Source organism: Ochotona princeps, chromosome 20, assembly GCF_030435755.1.
Source record: "Ochotona princeps isolate mOchPri1 chromosome 20, mOchPri1.hap1, whole genome shotgun sequence".
NCBI classification, from domain to species: domain Eukaryota; kingdom Metazoa; phylum Chordata; class Mammalia; order Lagomorpha; family Ochotonidae; genus Ochotona; species Ochotona princeps.
Genome location: NC_080851.1, coordinates 13735430 through 13763201, shown reverse-complemented (window position 1 = coordinate 13763201; position 27772 = coordinate 13735430). Strand labels below are relative to the sequence as shown.

The following is a 27772-nucleotide window of genomic DNA, read 5'->3' as shown; positions in this document are numbered from 1 at the left end:
GTGTACCATGGACCCTGAGCTGTGCTAAATGCTGGGAATCACATGATGAGACTCAGTGCAGTGTTCCAGAGGAACGCCGAGCCTTGACAAGGGGTACAGTGAAATGAACAGACAATTACCTTTCAGTGAAAGCACAAATGAGATAGAAGCCTAGGCCAGAGAACATGAGGGAAGGCAAAAAAAAAATCTCAGAAGTTTATGGAGGAGTGTTTGTTGAGCTAAGCTTTAAAATACCAGTAGAACTTCAGCAGGTGAATAAGAGTTGAGAGTATGTGGGAGGTCTCAACAGATAATCCACATGTATAAATGTAAGAGAGATAATATTGGCAAACAGTCTTAGGGTCTGGGGCCTGGTGTACATGTACCCCATATTTTCTGAGTGATCTTCGGCAAGTTTGACCACCTGTGAATTGGGAGAATTGAACTAAATTAATCAGTGTAAGCCTGGGATTGATTTCATGTAGGTGCTGGATAGTTGTGATGCGGTAGAAGTATTAGTGGAAAACAGGAGTCTGATATTTAGAAAGACTTAAGAATGAATATTGCAGGGTTCAATTTTAGAATACATTTAACTAAAAATACATAGAATTGAAAGAGATTGATGGCAGAAGATCATTGTATGTGATAGAGTACATTGGAATGGGAAACACATTTATATATGTTCAGTGATAGACTCTGAATATATAGATCGTAGTCACTGTTAAGCTTGCGAGTCTAGAATGGAGAAAAGAAAGATCCCCCAATGATGTTGACAGTATTTGTGCAAGGAGTGACTCTAAGATATTAGAACTATTTACCCAAAACACATGCATTGAAATCCACTGCATTACTCACTCACTTCTTGATCACTCACTCTTGCTTCTCATTCCTAGAATAGGGCATGGACACCAGTATTAAAAATCTAATAGCACTTAGCTGGAATCCAGATTCTGTGGGATGTTTCCCTGGGACACAGCATCCTTAGCCAAAGACCAGGGAGCTCTTTTTGATGAAAGAGATCCCCCTTTCATTCTTTGGAGGAGTCTTGATAGCCACCAGAAACCCAGTGACGTTTGCAGGTTTTGTTGATGCATAGCATCACACTGGCAGTTGGCTTGAGAGGCATGATTTGTATAGAAACAGCTCAACCCACTTTTATACAAGAGTAGAGCAGAGTGGTTACAAATGGGAGTTCAGGAATCGAAGGCAGAGTGGAGTGTACTAGTGGTTAACAACCTCACTCCTGGACATTTGTCTTCTTTTCTAAATGATGTGATATTGCCTTTCACACTGTTCTGCAGATGAGGTGATGGGGTTAAATGCTTCTCATACATAGAATTCCTGGTCATTAGCACCCTTTGTCCCGCACCATTGCATAAAAGGGAAAGACGAAAGTTAGGGTCTCTGCTCAAAGGACCCTATAGTCTGGTGCAGGAGGCAATGATGTAATTATTGTCTTGCAGGATGGTGATGGGGGGCAGAGGTACCCCTAGCCTGTGGTGGGGAGGACAGGAGTGGGAGAGCCACCAACAGGGGTTGGTGGCGCACATGTTTAATCTGGAAGGCTACAGTGAGGACAGTCTCCAAGGAAGGTGTCAGTAGGCCAACTGGACAAAGGAGGTGGCATTCCTAGTGGGAAAAAAATCACCTCCAAAGCCTTTTAATAACATTATGTATTTCAGAAGCTTTAGTATTCTGAAATGGCCAGAAGGAATAGTTCTCATAAGATGTAGTAGAATTTGAGGGTTAAGAGAGTTACAGTGTAAAGGGTCTTACGGTTTTATTGAGAAGTCTGGGATTTCTCTAACGGCAAGAGAAAGCAATCAGAGTATTTTTAACTAGTGTCATTTGATTTGCATTTTATAGTAACAGTTCAGACTGTAGTATTAAAAAATTATGCTGCAGGTAGGTACAGAGGTGATCTAGTCTAAGTCCTGGCTGTGAAGAGAGAGTGGAGAAGATATAGCTAATGCTTTTTAGGAAGTAGAAGACAGAAAAATCTGAAGACTGGAGTTAAAAGATGAGAGCAAGATCAAGCTTATAGCCTGGGCCTCTTGGTGGCTTTAATGCTGATAATTGGCATGGGGGCCACAGAAAGAAGAACTTGGAGAGGTGGAGATGGAGAGAAGTTCAGTTTTAGACGTGTTGAATTTGCTGTGCCTCTGCACAGTTGAGGATAGAGGTACAGATACGGTAGTCTGGGGAGGTGTTAATTTTGGAAGCCGTTAACCATCCAGCTGCTGATTGACAAAATGGAAGCTCATGAAATCACATGAAGAGGTGACCTGTGATTGAAAACGGCCAAAAGTAAAACTCAGGGACCTTTAATATCTGAGACGCGGGCACAGAGGAGGAAGAGCTAAGGAAGAGAATCGGAGTGTGGGGAGTGTTTCCTGGAAAACCAGAGGGAAGGAAGGGGGAGCACCGCCAGCAGTCAGGGAAGCTGAGCACTGGAGTTGGATCCACAGCAAAGAGTCTTCTCTGACGTGGGAAGAGCAGTTAGGCTGTATGGGATTAGCAGAACCAACTGCAGGAGAAGGAAAAAAGAGGTCATGAGTGGAACAAAGAGATTGAAGAGTTTGAGCTGAGGACAGAAAGCAAGATCAATTAACATGAAAAAAAGGATAGGGATGCTGCAGCAGAACTGAAGTGAGAGGGAACTACGGGTGGGACCTGCCAAGGAGGTCTCAGTGATGGCCATGGTGTTGCAGTGGTGAATGGACAGTGGGTGATCAGTGCAAAGTCAAGCCCACACTTCCCCGGAGTGCAGAGGGGAGGGACTGGCTTCACTGCCTGCAGGGAGCTTCCTCCCTGCACTGCTGCCTGAAGGTCACAGGCTGAATGTCCTCACACCGTCAGCTGTGTCTTCATGCTGCTGTGGGCAGCCTCGGTGGCATCGCTGCCAAGTAAATAAATGTTACATCCCTGCCAAACCCCTCCTTCCCATCTGCTTCCTGTTTCTCTTTCTTCTGCACTCCTGACCTAGAGCTCCCGTGCTTTTGTGTAACTTCCTGCTTGTTCCACCCAGGCCTGCTTTGCCGCGTATGTGCCCAGGAGCCCTGATTCCCATCACAACAACTGGTCTTGTGCTTTATGAGCTTTGAGCTTTGCTACTATTTAATCACATCAGTTTATCCTCTGAGGAGGCAGAGAAAACCTGGAAATGGAATCTTTTATTGGTTCTCAAATAACGTGTATTAGATGACCCCAAGTGAGAAGCAGCTCTGTTGGGAAGGCATTCAGGAGGGTGCAGAGCTTTCTGCTTTCCCACTATCACTGCCTTTAAGGTCCTCTTCTTGCTCCTGCCTCCCCACTTGCACTCCTTGCTCTCTGTGCTTGATACTAGCATAGAGTACACTAAACCACCAGAGGTCTTTGAATATAGACAGAGGAGCTATGGTGGTTTTACATAGGAACCCTTCATAGGCACATTGCACACTGGTTTCTGTATAGCTCAGTGGTTCAGATGAATACAATGAGACTTACTCTGGGCCTTGGGACCTTGTCTTTGGGCCTGAACCTCCGTTCTTTCATCAATGAACACAGGAGCTTGGGAAGGGCCCATAAGTATCTCTCAGTGAGATACTAAGAATTGCCCTGATTGGTTTTTGAAGACGCTTTCTGTTGTGAATTAACTTTAAAGACTGAGAAGTTTACAAACATTATTATCTACTTAATGCTCCGATTGCTGGCACTTTATTATTAGTAACCTCATAGCACTGTAATCACTTAATTCTCTCTCTTCTTGTCTTCCCCGTGTATATTACTATTAACTACTGCTAACTTTTTACTTATATATAAATTATATAAAGTTTATAAATAAATGTCTAAATTTTATGTGTGTGCATGTAATATAGAGGAAAGAGGCAAGGTTGCAGATTGTCTTTATGTTTTCAGAAGGATGGATTTATATCATAGAATTTTAATCAGTTCATGGAATATAGAATGAAAAAAATTATTTTGTTACAACAACTTTTGAGGACACGGGACGATACCCTAGTGGCTAAAATTCTTGCCTTGCATGTGCTGGGACCCTATATGGGCACTGGTTCGTGTCCTGGTTGCTCCACTTCCCATCCAGGTCCCTGCTTGTGGGCTGGGAAAGCAGTTGAGAATGAGACCTGAACTTGAGACCCTGAACTTGTGTGGAAGACCTTGAGGAAGTTCCTGCCTCCTGGCTTCGGAGCGGCTCAACTCTGGCCTTTGGGGCCACTTGGGGAGTGAACCAGAGGATGGAAGATTTTTCTCTCTCTCCTTGTCTCTGTATATCTGCCTTTCCAATATAAATAAATAAATAAATAAATAAATAAATAAATAAATAAATAAGGTTTGAAAACCAGCACACAAGAGAGTCTTCAGAAAGTTCATGGAAATGGCACCACAGGAGGCCACCACCACGGGGCAGAGAATTAACATCAGTACCACTGTGTCAGCCCCAAATTTTCAAAAATTTTTACACTAAAATAAATATAATTTAATTCTCTGCTCCATGAACTTTTCTGTAAACTTTTCTTTTCATGCCCCCCACTTATCATTTGCGTGCATCTGATACGAAATAAATAGTGCAACGTTGAACACAGAGTTGGGATTTTATCAAATGTGGCTTGTAACTATTTTACAAGTCATCTTAAAAGAATACATAAGATTTTTTAGAGATACAATATTTAAATATGTTATAATCAAAGGCTTAATTTCCATTAAATAATAAATTTAACAACTAGAAAGTAAAAGGATCATAGTTGATCACTACAATAGACAAGTGCTATAAACAGTAATCAAATAAAAAGCAACTTCAATCATGCACTTTTTAAAATAGTTACATTGTTAAGACTGGTAGAACAAATTTCTTAACAGTTTAACAAAGATTTTAAACAAAATTTGACAAAACATTTGCAACACATCTGATACACACATGCATTTCTTTTTTTGTTTCTTTGTTTTGATTTTTTTTAAAGATATTTTCCACATTTAAGGGAGAACATGCAGTGTTTGTCTTTCTGTGTCCAGCTTATTTCACTCAACATGATGTCCTCTAATCCCAACGATTTTGACACAGATGATAGAATTTAATTTCCTTTTATTCTGTTGTGTGTTCCTTTTATATGTGTGTGTATAAATGTATATATCCATATCATATTTTCTTTGTTCATCTGATGGTGGGCACCTTGATTGATTTCATATTTAGGCTATTGTGAGCACTGTTGCTATAAATATTGTGGTGTAGATATCTCTCTGATGCAATCAATGTCTTCATGTCTTTCGGGTGTATACCCAGGAGTGGAATTGCTGGATCATATGCAAGACCATTTCAAGTGTCGTAGAAATCCCTGTGCCTGTTTTCCACAGTGACCACCACGTTCCCACCGGCGTCTGCTGCTCTCTTTGCGTGCTGGTCATTCTGATGGGGTGAGGGGATCTCTGATTGTGCTTATGATTTGCGCTTCCCTGATACCTGGTAATAGCATCGCCCCACCATGCATTGGTTGGCCCTTTGTAATTCTTGTTTCTCCTTTTGAGAACTTTTAAGAATTGTCCTGTCATTTCTTAACTGGACTGATTTTTTTCTGTTGTTGAATTTCTTGAGATGGAAAGATTTTATTTTGTAGTGGTATTTTTGGAAAAGACTATCAGAGATTCTAGGCAGAAATAAATGTTGAAAGGATTTTGTATCTAGTATAGAATATTGGTGACAAGTTATGTAAATGAATTTCTGGTGTTTGTTTATTTAGCGTCTTAGAGCAAGATGGTCTAGCAAAAATGCAACAGTAACCATGTTATAATTTAAAATTTTTAGCATAGATTGAGCACCCTGATAAAAAATCTGAAACGCTCCAATGTCTTAGTTTTTAAACAATATAGTGCTTCCTTTATTAAGCATTATAAACAATGGTTAGTCAGTCTGTATCAGCAAAACATTTTTAGTGTAAAAACCTTTTAAAAAAGAACCTAACTTGATATTATGTTATTTAACCCAATATGTCCAAAATATTATTTCAACATTAAATAAACATGAAATGTGATCGAATATACAATAGAATTATAACACATTTCTATGTAAGTATCATGTAGAATGTAAATATGATAATGAAGTTTAAATATAGACAGATCTATTAGTAGAGACACAAATAATTTTCACAAATGTGGGTCAATACAAAATGTAGATTTACTAATGAGACCTTTTTTATGTATTAAATCTTCAAAGTCCAGTGTGTGTCTGAATTCAGACTAGCCAGATTGAAAATGCTAAATAGCTACATGGGACTAGTGACTGCTGTCTTGAATGGCATAGTTGTAGATGATAAAATTAGTTATTTTTCCATAATTTCTTTTTAAAAATTGCTATCATTCCTTGAAGTAACATTTCTAAGAGATTCCCAAGTTTTGCAATGTGGTCCTAGTTGAAATATGATGTAGGGGGTACCATGTAGCCCTTGATTTAGCAATGCTGTGTGTTGCCGTGGGAGAAGACAGGATCCCCCTCCAGAAGCTCAGTCCTGTGGCCAGGGTGTTCCTTCTGTATCCTTGGAGCGGAGCGCATCCTTTTACACAGAATGCCACCTTCAGCGCAGATTAACACCTATGTGCTGAATTTGAATTGTTTTTTGAAAGTTATGTAAGCCTGCTTGAATAAAAGCAAGGTGAAAATGATTTATACAACCAGATTTTGAAAAATTACTCCTTTCTTGAGTATGGCAACCCATTTGTTCTTTTTCTATTTCTAGTTTTCCGCTTCATTTTATATGATTAGGTGTTGTAGATTTTTTTTTTGTTTAGGTGTGCTCACGAATGCCAACTTTTCTATTACTCCTGCCATTCTGTTTGCTGTTATATAAAATTCACCATCATTCGTGCTCTGAAAGTGGACTTTAAGCACAAAAGATGGAGGAGACCTAGACCACACTCTATAGTATGGTGGTAAATGTTTTTTTTTAATGTATTTTGTAGAGAGATGATATTTTTACAACTTTTTAATATTGATGATGAGTGCATTTTAGAGATTAATTTATCTTTCAGTTGGAATAAGGGAGGAGGTTAAGGGCAGTGCCAACTTGTTAATGGATTGGGTATTTCATTCCCAACATTTCTCCTTGTGAATTTGACCTTTGCCCTGGTCTTGGGAAAGTTGTCTCTATTTTTAGAACACCAGTGAACTCATCTTTTAAAAAGATGTTGTATTTATTTTTCCCAAGATAGAAAAGATTTAAAATCAGTTATATAGGTTTTGCCAGAGGACAACAGTTGGTGAAGGGCTTGAAGGACACATCAGCTTATGGCATTGTTAAGGCTTATGGGTTCTTAGTTACATGAAACACTGCAAGACATTAACGTAGCCACTGAAGGAGTGTGGTTTTAATAGTTTTAGGGTCTCATTCAGTTTACGTAATGCCTGTGTATAACACATCAGTTCTTTTAGAATGTAAATAAAATGCTCAGTTGAAAATATCGTGAAATATAGACCTTAAGAGTAATTTGCATCTGTAGGGTTTAGATAAAAACTCATCCATTTTAATGCTTCCTTAAGTAAAGTCAGAATTCTGGTTTCCTCTTGCAAGATTTGGTAACAAAGTTTCAGGACCATTGTTTTCAGATTTACTTGTAAGTTTATGAAATGTCAAAAATCATTTTCAGGGGACACGAAATAGCGACAGAATCCATTTAAATTACTTGGGATGCTTAGATAATCATCGCCTTATGAAATCTGAATGGAAAAGCTGTGTGGTATGTGAGAGGTAGGACAGCACAGAGACTGGCCGAAAGCCTGTGCCTCGGGTGCTGAGCTAGGGGAAGAGGGAGTGGTTCACTGTCCTACCCACCGAGGGACTCGCCCGTTCTCAGCTGCATGGGAGCATCATTTGTTAAGTTCATCTTATAATTGGAGGACTTGTACCAAATTTTTCACTGCTTCTACTGAAATGTTTTAATATTTGTACTCAAAGCACATACTTCTCTTTGTAAGAAATTGTAAAACTCATTACTGACATGAGAAAAGAATGACTGGAGTGAAACATATAGAAAGGAAGAAGAAGCCTACTTTTTCCCAGAAGTACCATGCAATCATTATTTTTATCTTGGGAGCTTGAATTTCTGACTCAGTTGCCTGTCTCTGTTCGTAAGGCACGCTTAGGACCTGACTCTGAAGTTAATCTGCTTTGTGGTCCTTAGTCACCTTTTTGGAGCACAGTTCCCCATTTTAAGAGAAAGGGGCTTCCTGCAGCGGTGGCTCAATTCCCTTGAGGCTCTAACTCAGGATCATTCATTCTGAACTCGCATTCCAAAAGAATGAAGCCGAAGACCTGTGTCACTTCATCTCATTCCAAGAACGTGTAGTGAACTGAGGGGGAGGCCCACATTTCTGCATCTCTGAAGAAAATTAACTGCATTTGAGCTTTATAAATGTATTCCCTGCCATGTAAGTTTCAGTTCTAAAAAAACAAAACACCAACACTGGTTGTATTTCCAGAAGACATTGAATTGATGGGAAGATGGTATGAGGAGAAAGTTGTTAAAATCAGTGCCATGCAATTGACATACTACAAGTTCACCACACATGTAATTCATGGGCAGAAGATGAACTCTGTGACAAAGCTGACAGAAGAGATGCTCATGGAGAGCAAAGCAGATTGCATTGTGCCTACCTTCTAGTAGCTGCTGAGTAAATCTAAACGCTGAAAGTGGCAGGTGGTGCCTTCCCACAGTGGCCCCCGTGTTCCTGCAGTCACAGATGTGGGGTGTGTCCTGTGAGTTGTAGGCCTGCACAAATGCAAACGGTTGGTTACTTGCACGGCTCTGCTGTGGAAGCATTTGTTCACTGCCAGGGAAAATCGAAGCGCATTAGGTCTGTGGTCTGAAACCTAAGAAGAAGGCTGACCAGGAAGAAGCCTTCCGTTTTCCTCTGCCCTAGAGTAGAGATTGCTCCTTGCCAACCCGTCCCCGGCAGCAGCCCCACCCCCCAGGGCTGTTAAGTTGAAATTGGAAGCTTATTATCACTGGTGTTGGACCCACCTTCTCTGAGCAGGTCTCAGCTGTTTTTGACACTGCTGCTTTGTCTTCCTCAAGGAGACTGAGTTTTGACTGTCGTTCATATTCCTGTGGTCAGGTTGCGCTGACGGTGATGACATGGATGGTTTTGCCTCTCTTATCACAGCACTCCCTGTCCATAAGTAACTTGATTCTTGCCTTTTTTGCATATCTCCCAAATTAAGTTGGTCACAAGTAGAACTCTAGGAACTAGTGTTCTCTAGGTCTTTGAGGCACTTGAGACATGATACCATTCATTTGGGGGGCGTTTCCTTGTGACAGAAAGAGAGAAATAGCCTTGTTTAAGAACCACTAACTAATCCATTTTATGGGGGAAATGTTATTTTACTGCAAAATTGACAAGTTTAGGGACTGATGAAAAATTTTTTTATGTATCTTGTTTCAAAGATCTATTTTTCCTAGAAATCATGTGTAAATATCTTTCTTTTAAAAGAAAAGATTTTTTTTAACTTGGAAACTCAGATTTACAAAGAGGAGAGACAGAAAGGAAGATCTTCCATTTGTTGGTTCGCTCCGTAAGTAGCGGTGATGGCCAGAGCTGAGCTGATGTGAAGAAAGGAGCCAAGAGCTTCTTCCAAGGTCTCCCACATGGGTGCAGGGTCCCAAGGCTTTGGACTGTCCTTGACTGCTTTCCCAGGCCACAAGCAGGGAGCTGGATGGGAAGTAGAGAACCCAGGCTAGTAACAGACAACCATATGGGAATTCTGGCGCATGCAAAGTGAGGGTTTTAGCTACTAGGCTACTGCACCAGGCCCATAAATATCTGTCTTTATCCCTGCGTCTATACAGTCCAGTACTGTAGGCACTAACCTTGCTAGATATTTAGTATCAATATGGCTAGTTGAGACTTACTCTGAGTGTATAATACTGGATTTCAAACAGTATAAAATATTAATACAAAATACATTTTAAAATATTTTAAAGGCAGAGTGGCAGAAATGGAAGGAGAGATAGATTGAGAGGGGTGGAAAAGAGAGATCTTCCATCCACTGGTTCATTCACCACATGGCTACAACAAGCCGGGCTAGGCCAGGCCAGGAGCTAGGAACTCCATCTGGGTTTCCCCCACTGATGGCAGGGCCTCACTGCCCTCCAAGGCACATTAGCAGGAAGCTGGATGAGCACAGTTGAGGCTGAAACCAGCACTGTGATTCGAGATGCTGGCAGTGTTCACAGAAATTTACCATGCTGTGCCACAATGCTGGACTACATTAGTGCTTTTTGTCTTGATTTCAATATATGCTGGAATGTAAGATATGTGATGCTAAATGCATTATTAAATTCAATATCGGTGCTTATGTTCCATGGCTGCTAGGTCATGTGCAATTCTACATGTGATTAATATGTTTTCACTGGACACAACTGATGGGGACTTTGCTTCCTGAGGCCAGGGGGATTGTCTGCCAGTTATTCACTAGGAGCTCAATTCATTCCAGCTCGATGGTTTCATTTCTAATGGAATTTATTCTGCCTTACAGAAGGGAATCCTGGCTTACACCACAAAACATAGATGAACCTTGAAGGTGTTATGATAAGTAAGCCAATCACAAAAACACAAATACTGCCTGATTCCGCTTACAGAAGGTATCCGAAGTAGTCAGACTTACAGAATCAGAAGGCGGAATGGTGATTACTGTGCTCTAAGAGGAGGGAGAAGCAGGAAATTGTTCACTGAGTGTAATTTCAATCATTCAAGATGAACAGGTTGTAGAGATCTCTTGTATAGCAATGTACAGAAAATCAACAGCCCTGTACCAGAACTAAAAATTGCTGGCAATAAATGTGTTTTCTGCTTCAATAAAAATAAGAATTAACAAGTAGCAACTATTTTGATACTTTGTTATAATATCAGTCTTCAGGGCAGAATGTAATAATGTCGTTTCCTTTGCGTATCTTTTCATAAGAGAGATTTTTGTTGGAGGCTTTGTGGTAAGTAAGGAAAATGTCTCCTTGCAGTGAAGTTCTGTGGTTGGCAAGGAGACTGGAACATGGGCTGTCCCTGACTGCACTGTGTGGCGGTCAGAGCTTGTCTCTGAATGTCATTTCCAACGCAGATTGATCCGGTTCTTGAGAGAGAGAGAGAAACAGAGATGTGGATTTCAGGATGGTGTCAGTTCAGAGGCAGCCAGATACGCTTTGAAAGTGTCTTTCTTCCCATCTGCCTGAAGCCTGGAATCCAGCAGCTCAATTTTGTTCCCAGAAGACACATTTTAAAAACCAAGTAAATTGCTAGACCCTTTAGGAGTCCTGGCAGCCAGACTCCGCTGAGGTGGGGGAGGGGGACACCACAGTCGGGGAAGGTGGGATTTGTGGACAGGCCAGAATCAGCCTTTACATACTGAGCATTGGCTCTGGCCATCACCTGAGGATCTGGGTCTGAGCAGAGTGCATTGTAGCGAGTAGGTAGTGAGCGCTCCACTGTTCCCTGGGACGGCAAGGCAAGTGTAGGCTAATGCTGTGGCTGGCTGCATCTTCCCCTGGAGTTGGCCAGGCTCCAGAGGGGGAGCGAGCAGGAAGAGGACAGAAGCATGATGGGACTCCCCTGTAGACTAAGGAGGTGAGTGTACAACCCTGGGCTGGTGAGCAGCAGCCCAGATTCTGAGAAAACAGCCCATATTCCGTTCCTTTGCATTCTCCCTGCTACCACGTTCTGTCCTCCCACCCTCCCCAACAGTGTGATAAATGCCCTTATACCCTCATCATATAATATTTCTATATATCAGTATATCAGTATTGTTTCATTTGTTTAAAAAATTCATGTGAAGGACATCGTATTTTATGTAGTGTTTCATAGTCTGCTTTTTAATTCAGCTTAACTATTCACTTCTTTTTTTTTTTAAAGATTTATTCATTTTATTACAGCCAGATATACAGAGAGGAGGAGAGACAGAGAGGAAGATCTTCCATCCAATGATTCACTCCCCAGGTGAGCTGCAACAGGCCGGTGCGCGCCGATCCAAAGCCGGGAACCTGGAACCTCTTCCGGGTCTCCCACACGGGTGCAGGGTCCCAATGCATTGGGCCGTCCTTGACTGCTTTCCCAGGCCACAAGCAGGGAGCTGGATGGGAAGTGGAGCTGCCGGGATTAGAACCGGCGCCCATATGGGATCCCGGGGCTTTCAAGGCGAGGACTTTAGCCGCTAGGCCACGCCGCCGAGCCCAATTATTCACTTCTTTAATTGAATTTGGGATATTTCATACAGAGTTACTGAACTATTCTTAACACTGATGTATAGTATTACCATTTTGGGTAATAGCATTTAGTCCCTTAAATACTCCAGAAATAGTTTAGATGGAAAATTTTTAATGTGTTAAATTCATGTATAATTTTAATATAGTAATTAAAATATGTTTGTTTTATTTCAGGTTTAATGTAACATACCCTCTCAAGCTTTATCCCCGCTCCTTCTCTCTAAATCATCACATTCGAAAAAGAGGAAATCATGTCAGGACACAAATGGTAAGCAACTCATGATCTTTTCTCAAGTGGGCGAGGCTAGTGAAGTTGGAAAACATGTGGTTTATGCTCCATAAATCTCTACTGAACGGAAAAAATCAACAGGCACATTAGCACCAAATAAACTGGTTATTCTCTCTGATGGCAAGCTTAACCAAATTCAGTATATTAACTGTGGTGTGAAAACAAGTGAATTATATCTTATGTGTATTCTCTTAAGAAATTCACTTATATATAACGGACTTCTCAGAATTCTAGTGATGGTTTTTTTCTTACCACCATTCTTCTCTAATGTAATGAGTTGATGCATTTTTAATCACTACCTTATTCATAACTTAAGCCATTAGAGATAAAAGGGAATTTTATGTAGGGAAACTATAAAATAAGGGATGATTCTCCAACCACACTTACTAATTCGTAGTCATGACTTCAGTCGTCTTGAACGTTCAGGAAGCAGTCATGATTGGGAGTGTATGATGCTGAATGAAATGGATATGCTGTAAGACGGCTATGCAAGCGCTGTCTTCCTGTGCCTGTAGCACGTGCAGGCAGCATGGGAAGCGCCTTCCTAGTCCCAGAGCTCACAAGTCACGTTCCTGAACTCTTTGCCAATAAACAAGCACATACTTTTCAACTTTTACCTTCTTTAATCTGTATAATGAAAAAGTACAGTATATATGTGTGTGTGTGTGTATATATATATATATATATATATATATATATATATATGTATATATATATATATTGTTTTTTTACTCCAAGTATACAGTGAAAAGAACTGCACTTTTGTGTCTCGCCCCTTGGTGGCGAACAGCCAGGACCAAGTGTCCTGTAATATCACATGTCAAGCTGCGAAAGAAATTTTGCATGTCTTAATATGGAATGAGTTTAAAAAGTAATTAAAATAGCAAAGAGATTTAATTCAAGTAGCTCCATTTAACAGTTTTCTAAGAGTTGTCAGACTTTTTTTTAATGGATTTTCTTTTTTTAAGGAAGATTTTCTTTTGTTTGAAAGGCAGAGTTACAGAGAAAAGGACAGAGATTTTCCATTCCCTGGTTTACTCCCCAGATGGCTACAACAGCCAAGGCTGAGCCAATATGAAGCTAGGAGCCAGGAGCTTCTTCTGGGTCTCCCATGTTGGTGTAGGAACCCAAGGAATTGAGCCATTCTCTGCTGCTCTTCCCATCCATACACAGGAAGCTGGATTGGAAGTGGAGCAGTCAGGATACAAACTAGTGCTCATTTGGGATGCCAGAGCTGCGGGTTGAAGCGACTGTGCCATGGTGCCTGCCTCTGACATTTTTAAGCTTCCTTTTAGCCTCTTTTTGACAATGGACATCAACAGAACCTTTTAATGGCTTTTGTATCCTGGCAACAGGCTCAGTGATATCCAGTCAACAGAAAAGTAGGTACTTCTCTGTGAGACCAGAAGGCCCAAGAAGTAGGCTGTTTCCCTAATTCTGTCTCCTTTTTACTGCACTTCACAACCTGATACAGAAATGCAGCAGCTAGAAGAGTACACTGAGATGAGCACTGGATTGGCCTTTAGAAGTCTGGATTTTAGTCCTGTGTGTCTTTGGCTAACATTCGTAATGATTTGAAACCTAAGACTCTTCATTTGTTAAATGATAGGGGATAGGAGGTATTCACTAGTTCTCCTTAGTCTTTTTTTTTTCTAATATAGAATTTTCAGTTGTTGTTAATCCATGAACTTTGGCTCTTAAAAATAAGAAGTAATGGGCCCAGCGCAATAGCTTAGTGGTTAACGTCCTTGCCTTTAATGCGCCAGGATCCCATATGGGTGTCGTTTCTAATCCTAGCTGCTCCACTTCCCATCCAGCTACCTGCTTGTGGCTTGGGAAAGCAGTCGAGGACGGCCCAAAGCCTTGGGACCCTGCACCCATGTGGGAGACCTGGAGGAAGTTCCTGGCTCCCGGCTTTTGAGCTGCGCAGCACCGACCAATGCGGTCACTTGTGGAGTGAATCATAACATAGAGGATCTTCCTCTCTGTCTCTCCTCCTCTCTGTATATCTGACTTTGCAATAAAAATAAGAAGTAATACAAAGAGAGGACCTAATTGCCTTGAAATAACCCTGGTCTTTAAGGTTTGTTTATCATGGAGAAAGACTGTTTTTGTTGTTAGCATAAATGTTATATTAATTCTTCTCTCATGTGAGCTCATAGTCAGATTTTTTTTTAAAGATTTATTTATTTCATTGGGAAGTCCGATTTACAAAGAAAAGGAAAGACAGAAAGATCTTCTGTCTGTTGGATCACTCCCCGAGTGGCCATAATGTCCAGAGCTGAGCTGATCCGAAGCTAGGATCCTAGAGCTTCTTCAGATATCGCATGTGGGTGCAGGATCCCAGGGATTTGGGCCGTCCTCTATTGCTTCCCCAGGCCATAAGCAGGAAGCTAGTTGGGAAGTGGAGCAGCCGGGACACACACCAGTGCCCATTTGGGAACCTGGTGCAGGCAAGGTGAGGATTTAGCCATTAGGCTATCACAACAGGTTGTGTAGTAAAATATTTTAAGTAATGTAAGAATGGTGTGAAATAGATCCTGGAAGTCTCATGGTTGCACTACTCTTCTCCAAAAATAACTATTAGTTAGAAAGTTGTATCAATATAGCTTTCTAGTTTTTTTAGGAATAAAAGTGCAAATTGAACAGTGTAAGTTTAGTGAAATTGTCAGTAAAGGGAAGAATAAATTATCAGGTTTTAAGATACTGGTACTTGGTACAGTTGCATGAAGGGGCTCATGTTTTTTAGCACAAGTCTGGCACATGTTGAATGCTGATGGCCTGGGGTGGGTGAAGGGACACGTCCCAGCGAGGAGGTGCCCGGGTGCCCCATGTGGGGTTTGGAGCAGGAGTTCCAGCCTGGAGGAGTCTGGATCAGCAGCTGGAGGGGGTTGAGGAAGGGAGCCCCAGCAGCAGACTTGCCATCAGCGTCTAGGTGGTTAGGTCAGTCTCAGAGAATGCCATCTCTCAGTCTTGTTTTATTCTAACTTCATCATGAATTTATTGATTTGTTTTTCATTGTGATTTTCCCAGAGGATAGCTTCCTATATGTATTTTAAGTATTTCTTTTGAAGCAACTGTATGTTTTTAGCTTTGGGAATCTACATTTGTTTTAAAATTTGTTTCATTGCAGTAAGAACGCAATGTGAGATCTACTGTCAAGTTTTTAGGTACACAGTGCATTATTGGTAGCAATAAGCACATTGCTATTTATGGCACATTTCTAGAACTTACCTTGCATAACTGAAACTTTATGCCCATCAATTAGCAACTCCCCATTTTCCCTAGGCTCCCATCTACCATTCCAGTTTCTGAATCTGTCAGTCTGTGTTAGATCCCCTGTGACAGATTATAAATATGCTATTCTACAGCCTCTTATCTCTGCTTTGTTGCCAGTGTGAGTGGAGGCATGCTGGTGGCAAGCCTTATCTTAGCTGACTCCCTGAGATGCCATGGGCTGGTCACCATGCCTGGCTGGTCTCACTTTCTCTACTTTTAGCAGGAGTGTATCCAAACCATTGATACCTAAATTCTGTGTTTAATTTCCCACCTTCCAATGAACAGTTTAATTTTCTCACTCTAACCTTGAAGGTTTGGGAGTAGATTATAAGCAGTTCATTGGATTTGTTGCTATAAGAATCATGTAAGGAAGTACTTACATGTTTACTAATGTCGACAGTGTTAAAGGAAAGTAGGTTTAGGTGGGTGTTTTCACATCAAATCATAATGTTTATGAAAGTTGGGAATAAAGCAACTCTTTCAATGTGTCTTGCAGTTACTCGTGGGACTTACAGGACCGATATGTTCAAGATAAATCGGTGGTAAATAAGATGCAGCAGAAATATTGGGAAACTAAGCAGGCCTTTATTAAAGCCACAGGAAAGAAGGAAGATGAGCACGTGGTTGCCTCTGATGCAGACCTGGATGCAAAGCTGGAGGTAAGCCCTCCGTCCTCAGCCCCAGGGCAGCAACTTTGCTGGGCCCTCTTTGAGAATGGGTGGAATTTCGCATCAGATCAGTTCAATCCTGCCATGTTTTTTACAACCTACAAATATCACATGATGATCATCATGCCTCAGTTAATATTTTTTCCTGCACAGTTAGCTGAGTTGCCTGACGTATGATGAATTCTGAGTAATTGCTTAATGAAAATAAAAGTAACGCAAAGAGCTGCCACTAATGATATCTGAGGAATCCAAATTGGAAATCTCAGGCAAATGTTTACTTCTTCTTTTTCTTTTTTTTTAAAGACATAATTATCTTGGAAAGTAGAGTGTAATATGGTTGATACCGAAGTGTAGAAAATTCTAGAGTGAACTAACTAAGCAGATATTTAGTTTGTCTACTTAGTAATACAGCAAGCTGCAAATGATCTGTTTGAGCTAGAGTATTCATACAACTGGTGGGAAGTCCCCTAACTCCCTAACTTGCTGAACACTTCTACAAATAACTTAGATCTAAGTTTTGAAAACATAATTATCATTTCTTGAAGGCTAAGGCACCAAGCAGAAGAATAAGAAGTTAGATAGTTTGATAAGAATTCGCAACGCTCTCAAAATATTAATTTGTAAACTGAAGTTAATGAGCGGAACATTTAACATCACTAAAACAAAAGCAGCATGGTTTCTATAAGCTTTCCCCGAAGGATGGCCAGGATGGTGAAAACCATGGTTACCCTGGGAACAAGAGACCCCAAGGGGACATCTTAGTCGCTGAGGACCTGCTCCCCTTCTGCTCATCTCTGGATAGAACCAGACCCAGGAGAAACTTTCTGATGTTCAGGCTGCCCAGTGAGTGATGGGCTTCATTTGATACCATTATTCCACAAACTGTTAGAACCGTGGGAGAACTATCTAATTTCTCTTATCATTGTTTTGTTATTTCAGCTAGCATGAAGGTTAAGTTATGCCAAATGGAAATGGAGACTGTTTATTATTTTCTAGAGACCACACCAAGTACTTTCCATCCTTCGTCTCTAACACCCCACACAGCTCCTAACCTGCCTGGCCCCTGTCTCCCTGCCTTGGATCTTTCTCTGAAACAACACTTACCCTGCTTGTCTTCTCGTTGCCACTCTGCAGCCGTGATGACTGTTTCTCATTCTCAGTGCACAGCCAGGCAAGCTCGTGCCCATCAGAACATCTCTGTTCTGCCTGGACCCTCCTTCTCCAGATTGCTCCTTAACTGACTCCTCTGAGTTCAGGTTTCGGCCCAAAAGCTGTCCTGAAAGCCCTCACCTGGATATGATATTTGAAGTTCCTGCTTGTCCGCTCCCATCCCCCAATTACACACCCCACCCCCCATTCACCACATAACACAACACATGGCCTTGTTTAGTTTATGGGTGGCACTCATCTTTGTGGCATTATCTTAGCTGTTGTGTTTGCCTGTCTTTCCTCTACTTAAAAAGCCAAATTCCATGTTAGCCTTATTAGCCACTATATGCCACACCAGACACACTGGGCCCGTGTGGTAGACACTAACTGAAAACGTGTGCTCGATGGTATAGTCATGCTGCTTCTCAACCCTTTCCTTCCTCTTCCAGTGGGAAATTTTGAAATTGAGGCTGAGCTTCACAAGACATTTCAAATGTTCCAAAAGACATTTCTAAAATGGGGAAAGAAGAACCAGGGAGTGTATGTTCTTATTTTTAGATTCCAAATACAAATTAAGTCATTGTGAGTTTCTTAGCTTTCGTTCTTCACAGTCTGGTAAATTGAGGATTATTTTTAAAACGTAATTCATGAATTAGTAGTCTGTTAAGTATCAGCTTTACAGGTAGGATCATGACACAGCACTACTGCTGAGTTGTATTCGATTCGTGATTTTACCCATGATAAGGGTTCCACTGCAGAAATGCTAATATTGATGATAACATTAATAAAGTATATTTTAATCCATGAAAATCACATGCAAATCATGTGTTGCATTCTTACACAGAGATATCCCTGGAAGACTATCTTGTACATCAAACACTTTTGCTGTGCTGCTCCAGAAAACTTGACTGCAATGTTTAATAGTTAGATTCTGTTGCAATCTGTGAAGAAGTTAATATACAAATGTACCATTTTAATGTTTGTCAATGCAGCTTTCTTATATAAGTCATTGTCTCAGAAACAGCTCTGTTTTGCAAAAATCAAGACAGACCTATGGTGACAGTCTTTTCATGGCTGTCAGGGGCAAGGTGTGATGACTTTGTGGCGGAAATATTTCTTGTGGTTAAGTCAGAGTGTGCGACTGTTGAAATCCACAGAATGGAATAATCTAGAGCTGTGCAGTTATTGCACTTAAGATAGTCCTCAATTTTTAGGAAGTCAGTGGTGACAGAACAGCTTCTGAAAATACTTTGAGTCCTCTGCACCCACACGCAGGTATTACTGTATGGGGGTGGTTTGCAGCTCAGGATATTAGGCAAGGAATGTATACAGACTGCTGATTCCTCTTTTTGTTTGATACTGAGTGGTAATTTTCTTTTCCAAATGGATGGAGGATGCAATATATATATATGTATATATATAGATGTATATAAAAAATATTTACTTATTTTTGTTGGAAAGGCAGATACGCAGATAGGAGGAGAGACAGCGAGGAGCATCTTCTGTCCGATGATTCACTCCCTAAGTGCTGCAACTGCTGGAACTGCGCTGATTCGAAGCCAGGAGCCCAGATCTTCTTCCGGGTCTCCTACGTGGGTGCAGGGTCCCAAAGCTTTGGGCCGTCCTCGATTGCCTTCCCAGGCCACAAGCAGGGAGCTGGATGGGAAGCGGGGTCGCTGGGATTAGAATCGACACCCATATGGGATCCTGGCGTGTGCAAGGTGAGGACTTGAGCTGCTAGACCGTTGTGCCGGGCCCTGCAATATATTTTTTTTATGATCAAGTGTTACTGAGTATTCCTATGAAATTTTTCTATACGGATTTATTTATTTGAAAGAGTAATAAAGAGGGACAGACAGAGAAAGCTACTGTTCATCTATTGATTTACTTCCCAAATGGCTGTAGCAGCCAAGGCATGACAAACCCAGAAGGGTGCAATGTGTCCACAATTCCACGTAGGAGGCAGGGCCCACGTCACCTGGGCTATCTTCTGCCAGTGCATTAACAGGAGCTGCATCAGAGGTGAGCGTCAGGGCTCAATTCGGTGGTCTGATATGGGGACTCCAGTGTATAGGCAGGCATCAGCTTAACCTGTTGTCTCACAAAGTCGGACACTGTTAGTCTTATAAATATATCAGCAGACATTTATTTTTAATGGATAATTTGGTCAGATCGGTAATGAAACAATCATTTGTTTCACTCAAATTTGGAAGTGAATCAAATTTGAAATTTTGGTGCCAGAGACTAATTTCTACATCACCAAGGCTAGGACACTAGAAGAAGTTTGATAATTTTGCCATGCCTAAAAATGAGTGATTCTGTGGAGGCAAAGTGTGCACCTTCTAGGTATTTCTTTCAAGTTTTATTTGAGAAAGAGAGAAATATTCCGTCTACTGATTCAGTCCTCAAATGCTAGCGGTAAAGGAGGGCCCTGCGTTCCTTCCTAATATCCTGCATGGGTAACAGGGTCCCAAGTGCTGGGGAATCATGTGTTGTCTCCCAGGGCATGCTTTAGCAGGAAGCTGCCGTCAGAGGTGCAGCTGGGGCTTGAACCCACAGCCTCCATAAGATGCATGAGTCCTGAAGGCATTTTAATTCCACCCAGCACGTGCTGCCTGCCAGGTTTTCTGTGGATTTAAGCCCTAGTCTCTGAGTTATAGGACAGAGTAGAGAACATTTGAAGTTGTTTCTGACTCTTTGAGCTATGTTGGTTTCCAAAGAAGAAAGCAGGATAACCAGGAGTTAAGTCTAGTTAGATTCCTCTCAATAAGGCTCACCTGCCTTTCCCCCAATTTCCTCTTGTGCAGATGCAGCTTGGCCTTAGCTTGTCTCACTGTGCATTTTATGAAGTAATTGGGAAAATTAGGAGTGATAGGGGGCTGCTAGCTAAACAGTATTTTACCAGATGCCTTTTAAACAGGCAGAGAGCATTCCGCTGATTGATTTTTGTTTTCTTTATCCAGTTGTTTAAGCATGTCATAAAATGCATTAGAGTCTCAAAATAAGTTAATGCCATCTTTTAAATATGGTGCTTAATTGGCAGATCTTCCATTTAAAAAAAAGACAGCAAGTGGTAAAAGGAATAAATTAGATTTTGAATGAATATTGGGTCTCTGGTTTACCAAGTCCTCCAATTGTACCCTTCACTTAGGATTTCTGTATTTCAGCTATTATTTCAGTAGTCTGGAAGAAATATAATTGTTCTACAGACCTGAATTTATGTCACAGAGAAATGAATTGCAATAAGAAGTGATTTTGATTTTAGTGGGAAATTTGAATATTCTGGTTATGTTTGATGTAATTTTTTCTTATTTTACCACTGTCTTACTGAGCATTTTGTTTGTATTTTTATTATAGCTGTTTCACTCGATTCAGAGAACCTGTTTGGACTTGTCTAAAGCAATTGTACTGTATCAGAAGAGAATATGTTGTAAGTGTTCTATGCATGACAATTAATCAGACAATAAGAAACAGCAAGGTATTGGGCTGTATCATTAGTATGATTGGGACACTAATCAGATATGCTTAGTTTTGCTTTTTAGAGAAAGTCTATAAAATTCTAATAATTTACATAAGCTATTAGTTTTTCAAATAAATTATCAGTGGATTTGGAATACCATTTATTTCCTATATGAGAAAATAGTTTTCCAGTTTATATCTTGGGCTTTTTAAATTGTGAACTTTTCATTAATTTGTCTAGACTCCCTTATAACAAATTTTGTGTGTTTTAAAATGGCCAAATAGGAAGAGAGTATACATATAGTTCATTAATTGATAGTACTTGGCTAATAACACTTGTTCATGGACATTTCTTATGTTGCATATTACCCTAGTAGGGAGTAAGACTTTATATGGTCATCCTGTTTTAAAAGCAAAGCATCGTCAAATCTTTGGAAGGAAAAGAGAAAAAGAAAAAAAAAACAGTGAGATACCAAGTATCAAATTGTATGTTAGTATGTCTAAAATTTCCATTTAGATATTTGGACATTTCCATTAGGTCATTTTAATGGAAGCATTTTTATGACACTAGAATATGCTAATTACCGCCAAATGCCTTTCTGATAATCACATCAGCAAATGGTAATTTTTTTAACCTTAGTATTTCATTAAGACAACTACTTTAGGGAAGTTCAAAATATGCATGACTTTATAAATCATGTATTAATATTTGCCAGTGTTTTAAGTGTCTGGGTTCCTAATCCCAGGGTTCTGAGTTAGGTGGAATCAAGAAACAGGACAAGAACCCACTGCTGCTCTGTGTCACACCCAACGTCAAACACTGCACTATACCATTATACCTCCACAATAATATTTATTATTGTTTTTCGATACAGTTTAGTTGGCACTGGGGTCTCTCTTCCTTCTCCCCCACGTTCCCTCTCCCCACTTTGTTCTCCCCTCCAGTCTCACAGTAGGTGTCAGATAGCAAATCTTTTCCCTATATAAGATAATATGATGTTAAAGCTAGGGATGTTACATGTGAATCTTACCTTATGTCACATCATACTCACCTGTGCCTTTTGTAATAAGAACTTGTGATGTAATTCATTAATCAACCATCCATAAGAGACTGTTTATAATTGACTGAGATGGTCAGTGTCCCTTTTATCACCGTTATTGGTACTGCCCATAAATAACAAAGGTCTAGTCCTCATTGTACCTTCGGTAGGCCCTGGGATGCAAGCTTGAACTCACAATGAAGTGACTGACAGCCTCCTACATGGTTGAGAGACACTCCAGTGGCAGCATGATGGGCTTGGGAAAATTCACAATAGTTCTAGCTTTTTCTTTCCTTTCTGCATCTACTCTGCCCCCACCATTGTCCAAGTCATTGCTATCACCCTCTCACTATGTTAGCCAAATCAGCTGCATGTTTGGTCTGGCCTCCTTGTCTCCATTTTTGCCTCCTTAAGCCCTTTAAAGTATACTGATGAAAGAAATCCTTTGTTTAAATCGTGCATTTTATGGACTCACTGCTCAATGTCCCCTTTCTGTACCTATAGTACTCGTAATGTTCACTATGAGATGAATCATTTTCTCCTTTGTGAAAAAAAGTAAAAGATGATAGAAAATTGTGGCAAGCTTTTTAAAAAAAAATGGATGAATTTCATGAAACTGTGCATTCTCTATTAAAGAAGAAAAAATTGATGTTTATAAAGTTTCTGCACATAGTGATTCTCTTATCAGAAATTATCCTCCCCCTTGGAACACCCCAGGTTAAGTACTAGAATAATGTTTGAGTACCACTGAGGTTCATGAGTGTGTTGTAAGGTAAGGGACTAAACAGAGTCTCCACCCTTGAAGTCGGCACCTGGTGGTGTGGTAGAACTTGGCTGTGGGTTCTGGCCAATCCCTTGTGTCTGTCCACTAAGCTCCTGTGAGCCACAAGTGGGGCTGAGTAGACAGAATTCTGCCTTTCTTGGGCTTGAAGGAGACCCCAACTTTGATGGAGAACTAAAAATAGTGGGGTTACCATGAGGGTGTTGCTATGTAGCTGTCAAAGAAATGTGGGGGAGCTCTGGGAACTGAGAGGGAGTGAGTTTGAGGCTGTAATCTTCTGTGAGGGAAGTAAAGCACAAAAACATCTCTTTATGTGCTGTCCTTCATGTAAAAAAAAAAAAAAGATACATAAATGCCAAAAAGCAAAGGATGCACCTCACACACATACTCTTGTGTTTGAAGTCTGCTCATTGTGCTAAGGGAATTCAGGAAAAATAAACCTTCAACTGCAGAGATGGAATATCAATCAGTAGGGTTGGGAAGAGAATGAAAATGAGGCATCATGGAAAAGGAAGGAATTGCACCCTTCTGAAACACCTCCAAATAGTTCCTGACTTTTAAAATCCTAGTCCTGTTTCCCATACTCAAAAACTGTAACTCATCCAGGATGTCAGAGAATCTGCAATGGACTACAAACAGTATCAAATTAACTTAATAGCATTACAAATGAAGGACATCACCACCCTGACTTAACAGGGAACAGAAGTAATCTCCACGATTTGGGGAAACAGTATTTTTATGAGAAACTAAAACTAAACACAAAAAGAGCTATACAAGACAGCTGTCCTTTGGTTAATAAATTTGTTGCTCTGAAGAGTATGGCTCAACAATTCTGAAACTACTTCATGTACATACTGAGATTGAAGCACATAAGTAAACATAGTGAGGATAATGACAGCCTGGTGTGTCTGTGAATAGTACAAAGTGGTTACAAATAAAGGGAGAAAGCTAGAATGAACACACTGGTGATGCACTGAAATCAGAGGTCTAAGAATGAAGTCATTCTTTAAACATTTATTCAGATAGTTTATATACAAATATGAATGTGTGTCATATGCCTGGGTTAGTGTACATTCCTGAGTTTTCCTGACTCTGACAGCTGGGAGGGACCTGACCTTGGTTTCTAGATATCCTTCTTCATTACAAGGAGTAATACTGGGCGATCTGATTGATCCCAGCAGTAGGCAGCAGGGGAAGTTTAAGATGGGTTTGGGGTTTCATGCAATGCCAGCACATAAGCAAGTGCTTGAAAAGGAGGAGGGCATGTTAAAAGGGCGTTAGCAAACCTGTAATCAATATTAGTATAATATGAAAAACAAATAAATAATGGTAGTGTTGAATTGTAGCCCATAGGAGAAAATAAATATCGAATCAGTTTATATGGGGAGAGAGAGAGAGAGAAAGACAAAGGACAGCTGTTCCTTATAAAACAGCTCCAGATAATAAAATAACAAAAGGAAGAAGGAAGGAGCTACGGTAGTACCATTAGCCAAACACTACCGTGATGATCATGGCAGGTGAAAGTCACTCAGTATCATAGTTAGTAAAAGTTGGAAGAGAGGCTCATGTCTTCCCCCTTCCAACCTTTAGAAAAATTGTAGCTTTGAGTAGAAGAGCTGAGCAAATACCAGCTTAACCAAGTGACACAGGCTAATTCCGCAGAGATAATGTGTCGTGATGTCCTGGAGACCCTGTTACCATGCACTAAGGACCCTTCACTTCAGTTTCGTCCTTCCCCTAAGCTTACCACCCCTGGTGAGTCATGAGAAATCAGGCGAACCTTTATTATGAGATGTTCTATATGAGTTAGGTGGCTAGTCTGGTTAAAATGTGCCAAACTCATGAAAGACAAGATCAAGAAGCTGTCTCAGACTGAGGGAGACTAAGGAAATAACATCTCCAATTCAGCTGGGATCCTGGACTTGATCTTGGATCAGAAGACAGACATTAATGGGAAAGCTGGTAAAATTCAAACAGGATGTATAGCTTAACTGATAAGATTGTAACCATGTTAGTTTCCTAGATTTGATCATTGTACCATAATTATATAAGATGTAAATATTAAGAGGAAGCCTGGGAAGGATATGTGGAAATTCTATATACTGTTTATAATTTGTCTGTGCATCTAATATTATGTCAATAAAAGGTTTAATAAATATAAATTGGACCATATTGTTCCCTCCTGTTGAAAACCTCCAGTAGCACGTAAATAAGAACCAAACTCCCTTACTGTGGCTCATAAACACAACAGCATCTGGCCTCAGCTCTCCTCCCTACTCTTCCCAACCTTTTTGTTGTAATTTCTGTTTATGTGAATCGGCTTCATATTTCATAGATAGAATCCTAAGATAACCCTGTTTCTCTTCCTTCCTCTCTCCCTCCTTCAATCTCCTTCCTTTTTTAAAAAAATAATTTTTGAAACAAACAAACAAAAACCAGAACTCAGTCCACTCTGTAACCATAGGCTTCACGCCCAGCCTTTTGGTCTTTCTTCTGCCGGGAATGTCCCTGATGTCATAGTCTCCAGAGTGGCTCCTTGTCACTTAGAACTTGGCTGTCATGGTCATCTGTCCCAAGAAGCCCTTTTGGACCACCCTAAGCCAGTTACCACGTACCTTCTTAGTCTCCACCTCGGATTGTTATACGTGGCATTCTTCCTATTGTGTTTTATAGATGTGATTGCTACTTTATTTTTACCCCCTCCTGCTTAAATGTAAGAGCAAAGATTCATGTGTCTTGTTTGTCACTGGATTCCCAGTGGCAAGGTAGTGCCTGCTGCATATGGATCGTCTGTGAATCCTGCTGAGTGAGTTAATGCTGTCAGGCTAATTGGTTTCATCGTTCTTTAGTTGCTTTTTTGAAGGCACATCTGAACACCTAATCAGCAATTAAATATGAGTAGGTTTTTACTTGTCTCTGAATTAAATCCCCAGAAACTATAATCTTACCAATAGGCATTTTTTATTTATCTGATGCCCATGGTGCTCCTGAATCTTAAGCTTTTATAAATTACTTCTAGGATGTGAACGTTTTAAATTAAGAAGTGACTGACTTTTCTCAGAAAAACCAAGCCTGAGTCTGATGGAGCTCAAACTCGTTTCCAGTCCCTCTGTATGGCGTTGCCCGTCAGAGGCCTGTTTGCTGCCCCAGGTTGGACCCTCAAGTGCGGAAAATACCCAAAAATCATTTTAAAGTGCTTCCACCTACTTGGGCTTATTTCAGAAACAGCACTGGCCTAGGGAATACAAAGTTTAGGTGAGGTCCTTCAAAAGCTTGAAATTCTGAGCTTGGGTCAGTAGCCTAGTGGCTAAAGTCCTTATCTTGCATGCACCAGGATCCCATATGAGCGCTAGCTTATTTCATGGCTACCGCACTTCCCATCCAGCTCTCTGCTTGTGGCCTGGGAAAGCAGTCAAGGACAGCCCTCGGTCTTGGGAGCCTGCGCCCGCATATAGAAGATCTTTCTGTATTTCCTTCTCTTTGTAATTCTGAATTTCCAATAAACATGAATGAATCTGAAAGATAGGAGGGAAGGAAGGAAGGAACAAATGAACGAACCTTGGAATTCTTTGGAAACAGACAGATCTCTGCTCCTCACCCCCTGCCCCAATATCCTTCTTGACACAATGAGTGCAGAGGCGGGCACCCAGAGGTGCTGCTGTCCACAGATTTCCGGATCAGTGAATTTATAGAAGAAGAAGTATTTGAGCTGTATTTTGACTGAAGGGTGGACTTCAATATTGAGAGAGAAAGAGGGAAGGGGAATCATTTATCTCTCAGAAAATGTAGATTCTACAAGCTCCTTGTTGGCTGAGTCTTCCCAGGGAACTATTTAGAGGGAGCCATGACTTGGGTTTGTGGTCTCTGACCAGGTTTCTGCAGCCATTGTCGGAGAGGTTGTGACAGGGCAGGATGCCTTTGAAAGAAGGCTACCTGGTTCACAGAAACGCACAAAACTCCTAGTAGCATTCAGAAGGCAGTTTTAGAGACACATAGTAACTGCATCAAAACATATATGTTAAAGTTTCAGTAGATACTGATATTAAATGCAGTGTATAAAGGATGAAAAAATCCTTTTGTGAAGCTCGGTGTCACCCATGTGTCAGCTGTTGGTATGTGTCTGACATCCTTACTGGCCCATTATGTGGGTGCACTGTATTTTATTTGATCAGGCCCTATTTACAGAGAGTGTTTTATAGTTATGATGATGCTATCATTATTTTTGCATATATGGGGTATTTCAGAAACTTCATGGAAAGTGGAGTCACAAGTTAGTTTTATTTTGGGTGCCAAATAATTTTAGAATCAATGCATATTGTGGGTCTTCAGTAAGTTCATAAAAAAGACAAAAAAATACAGGGATAGCACAATTAAAACTTACCTTTGAACTCATTTCCAATGCACTCTTTGCAGTGCCTTCATACGTCTGTGTGCCCCTCATGCTATTTCCTTAGAGTATGCTCCTAACAGAGAGGAAATGTCAAAAGGTAGAATTCTAGACTTCTCTAATCTACCACCAAATCTATCTGAGGAAAGTATGTACCAAATCACTTTCCTCAGGAGTGATACCGTCTAAGGTTGTCCTTAAAAATAAGGCCCATATTACACATGACTAATTCAGATTTGGTTCCAACTGCCTATTTTTCAGTGCAGCATTGCCATCAACCTGGTGACTTCCCCACCTCACCTCCTGATCTTCACCTCCAGCCCAAATCCTCTGTCACAGATGAAGTATTCAGACTGCTTTTCAACTGAGTAGAATTAAAGTCAGAGCACAGATCAAAAAGTCAGCAGGAGAGAATAGTAAGAGTCAGCTAGCACTGCACTATAGGCCGCCACAGAAGATTCCCACAGTCTACTTGACAAACCCAACTCCTTTATTTCTGCTCGAAGCAGC

General features: G+C 40.7%; 1 protein-coding gene across 6 annotated transcripts in view; it reads left to right on the top strand.

The window, feature by feature from the left end:
• The window catches only part of ICA1 (islet cell autoantigen 1), a 133347-nt gene that overhangs the window by 4049 nt on the left and 101526 nt on the right, over window positions 1-27772 (top strand). For 5 of the 6 annotated variants that reach the window (XM_058678318.1, XM_058678317.1, XM_058678316.1 and 2 more), the window contains exons 2-4: window positions 12385-12478; window positions 16275-16437; window positions 20953-21025. In XM_058678318.1, coding sequence (XP_058534301.1) covers window positions 12462-12478; window positions 16275-16437; window positions 20953-21025 — 253 coding nt within the window. In that variant the 5' untranslated portion in view covers window positions 12385-12461. Of the gene's footprint in view, window positions 1-10578; window positions 10603-12384; window positions 12479-16274; window positions 16438-20952; window positions 21026-27772 lie in introns of those variants that run through there. The other variant, XM_058678314.1, reaches the window with a different exon arrangement.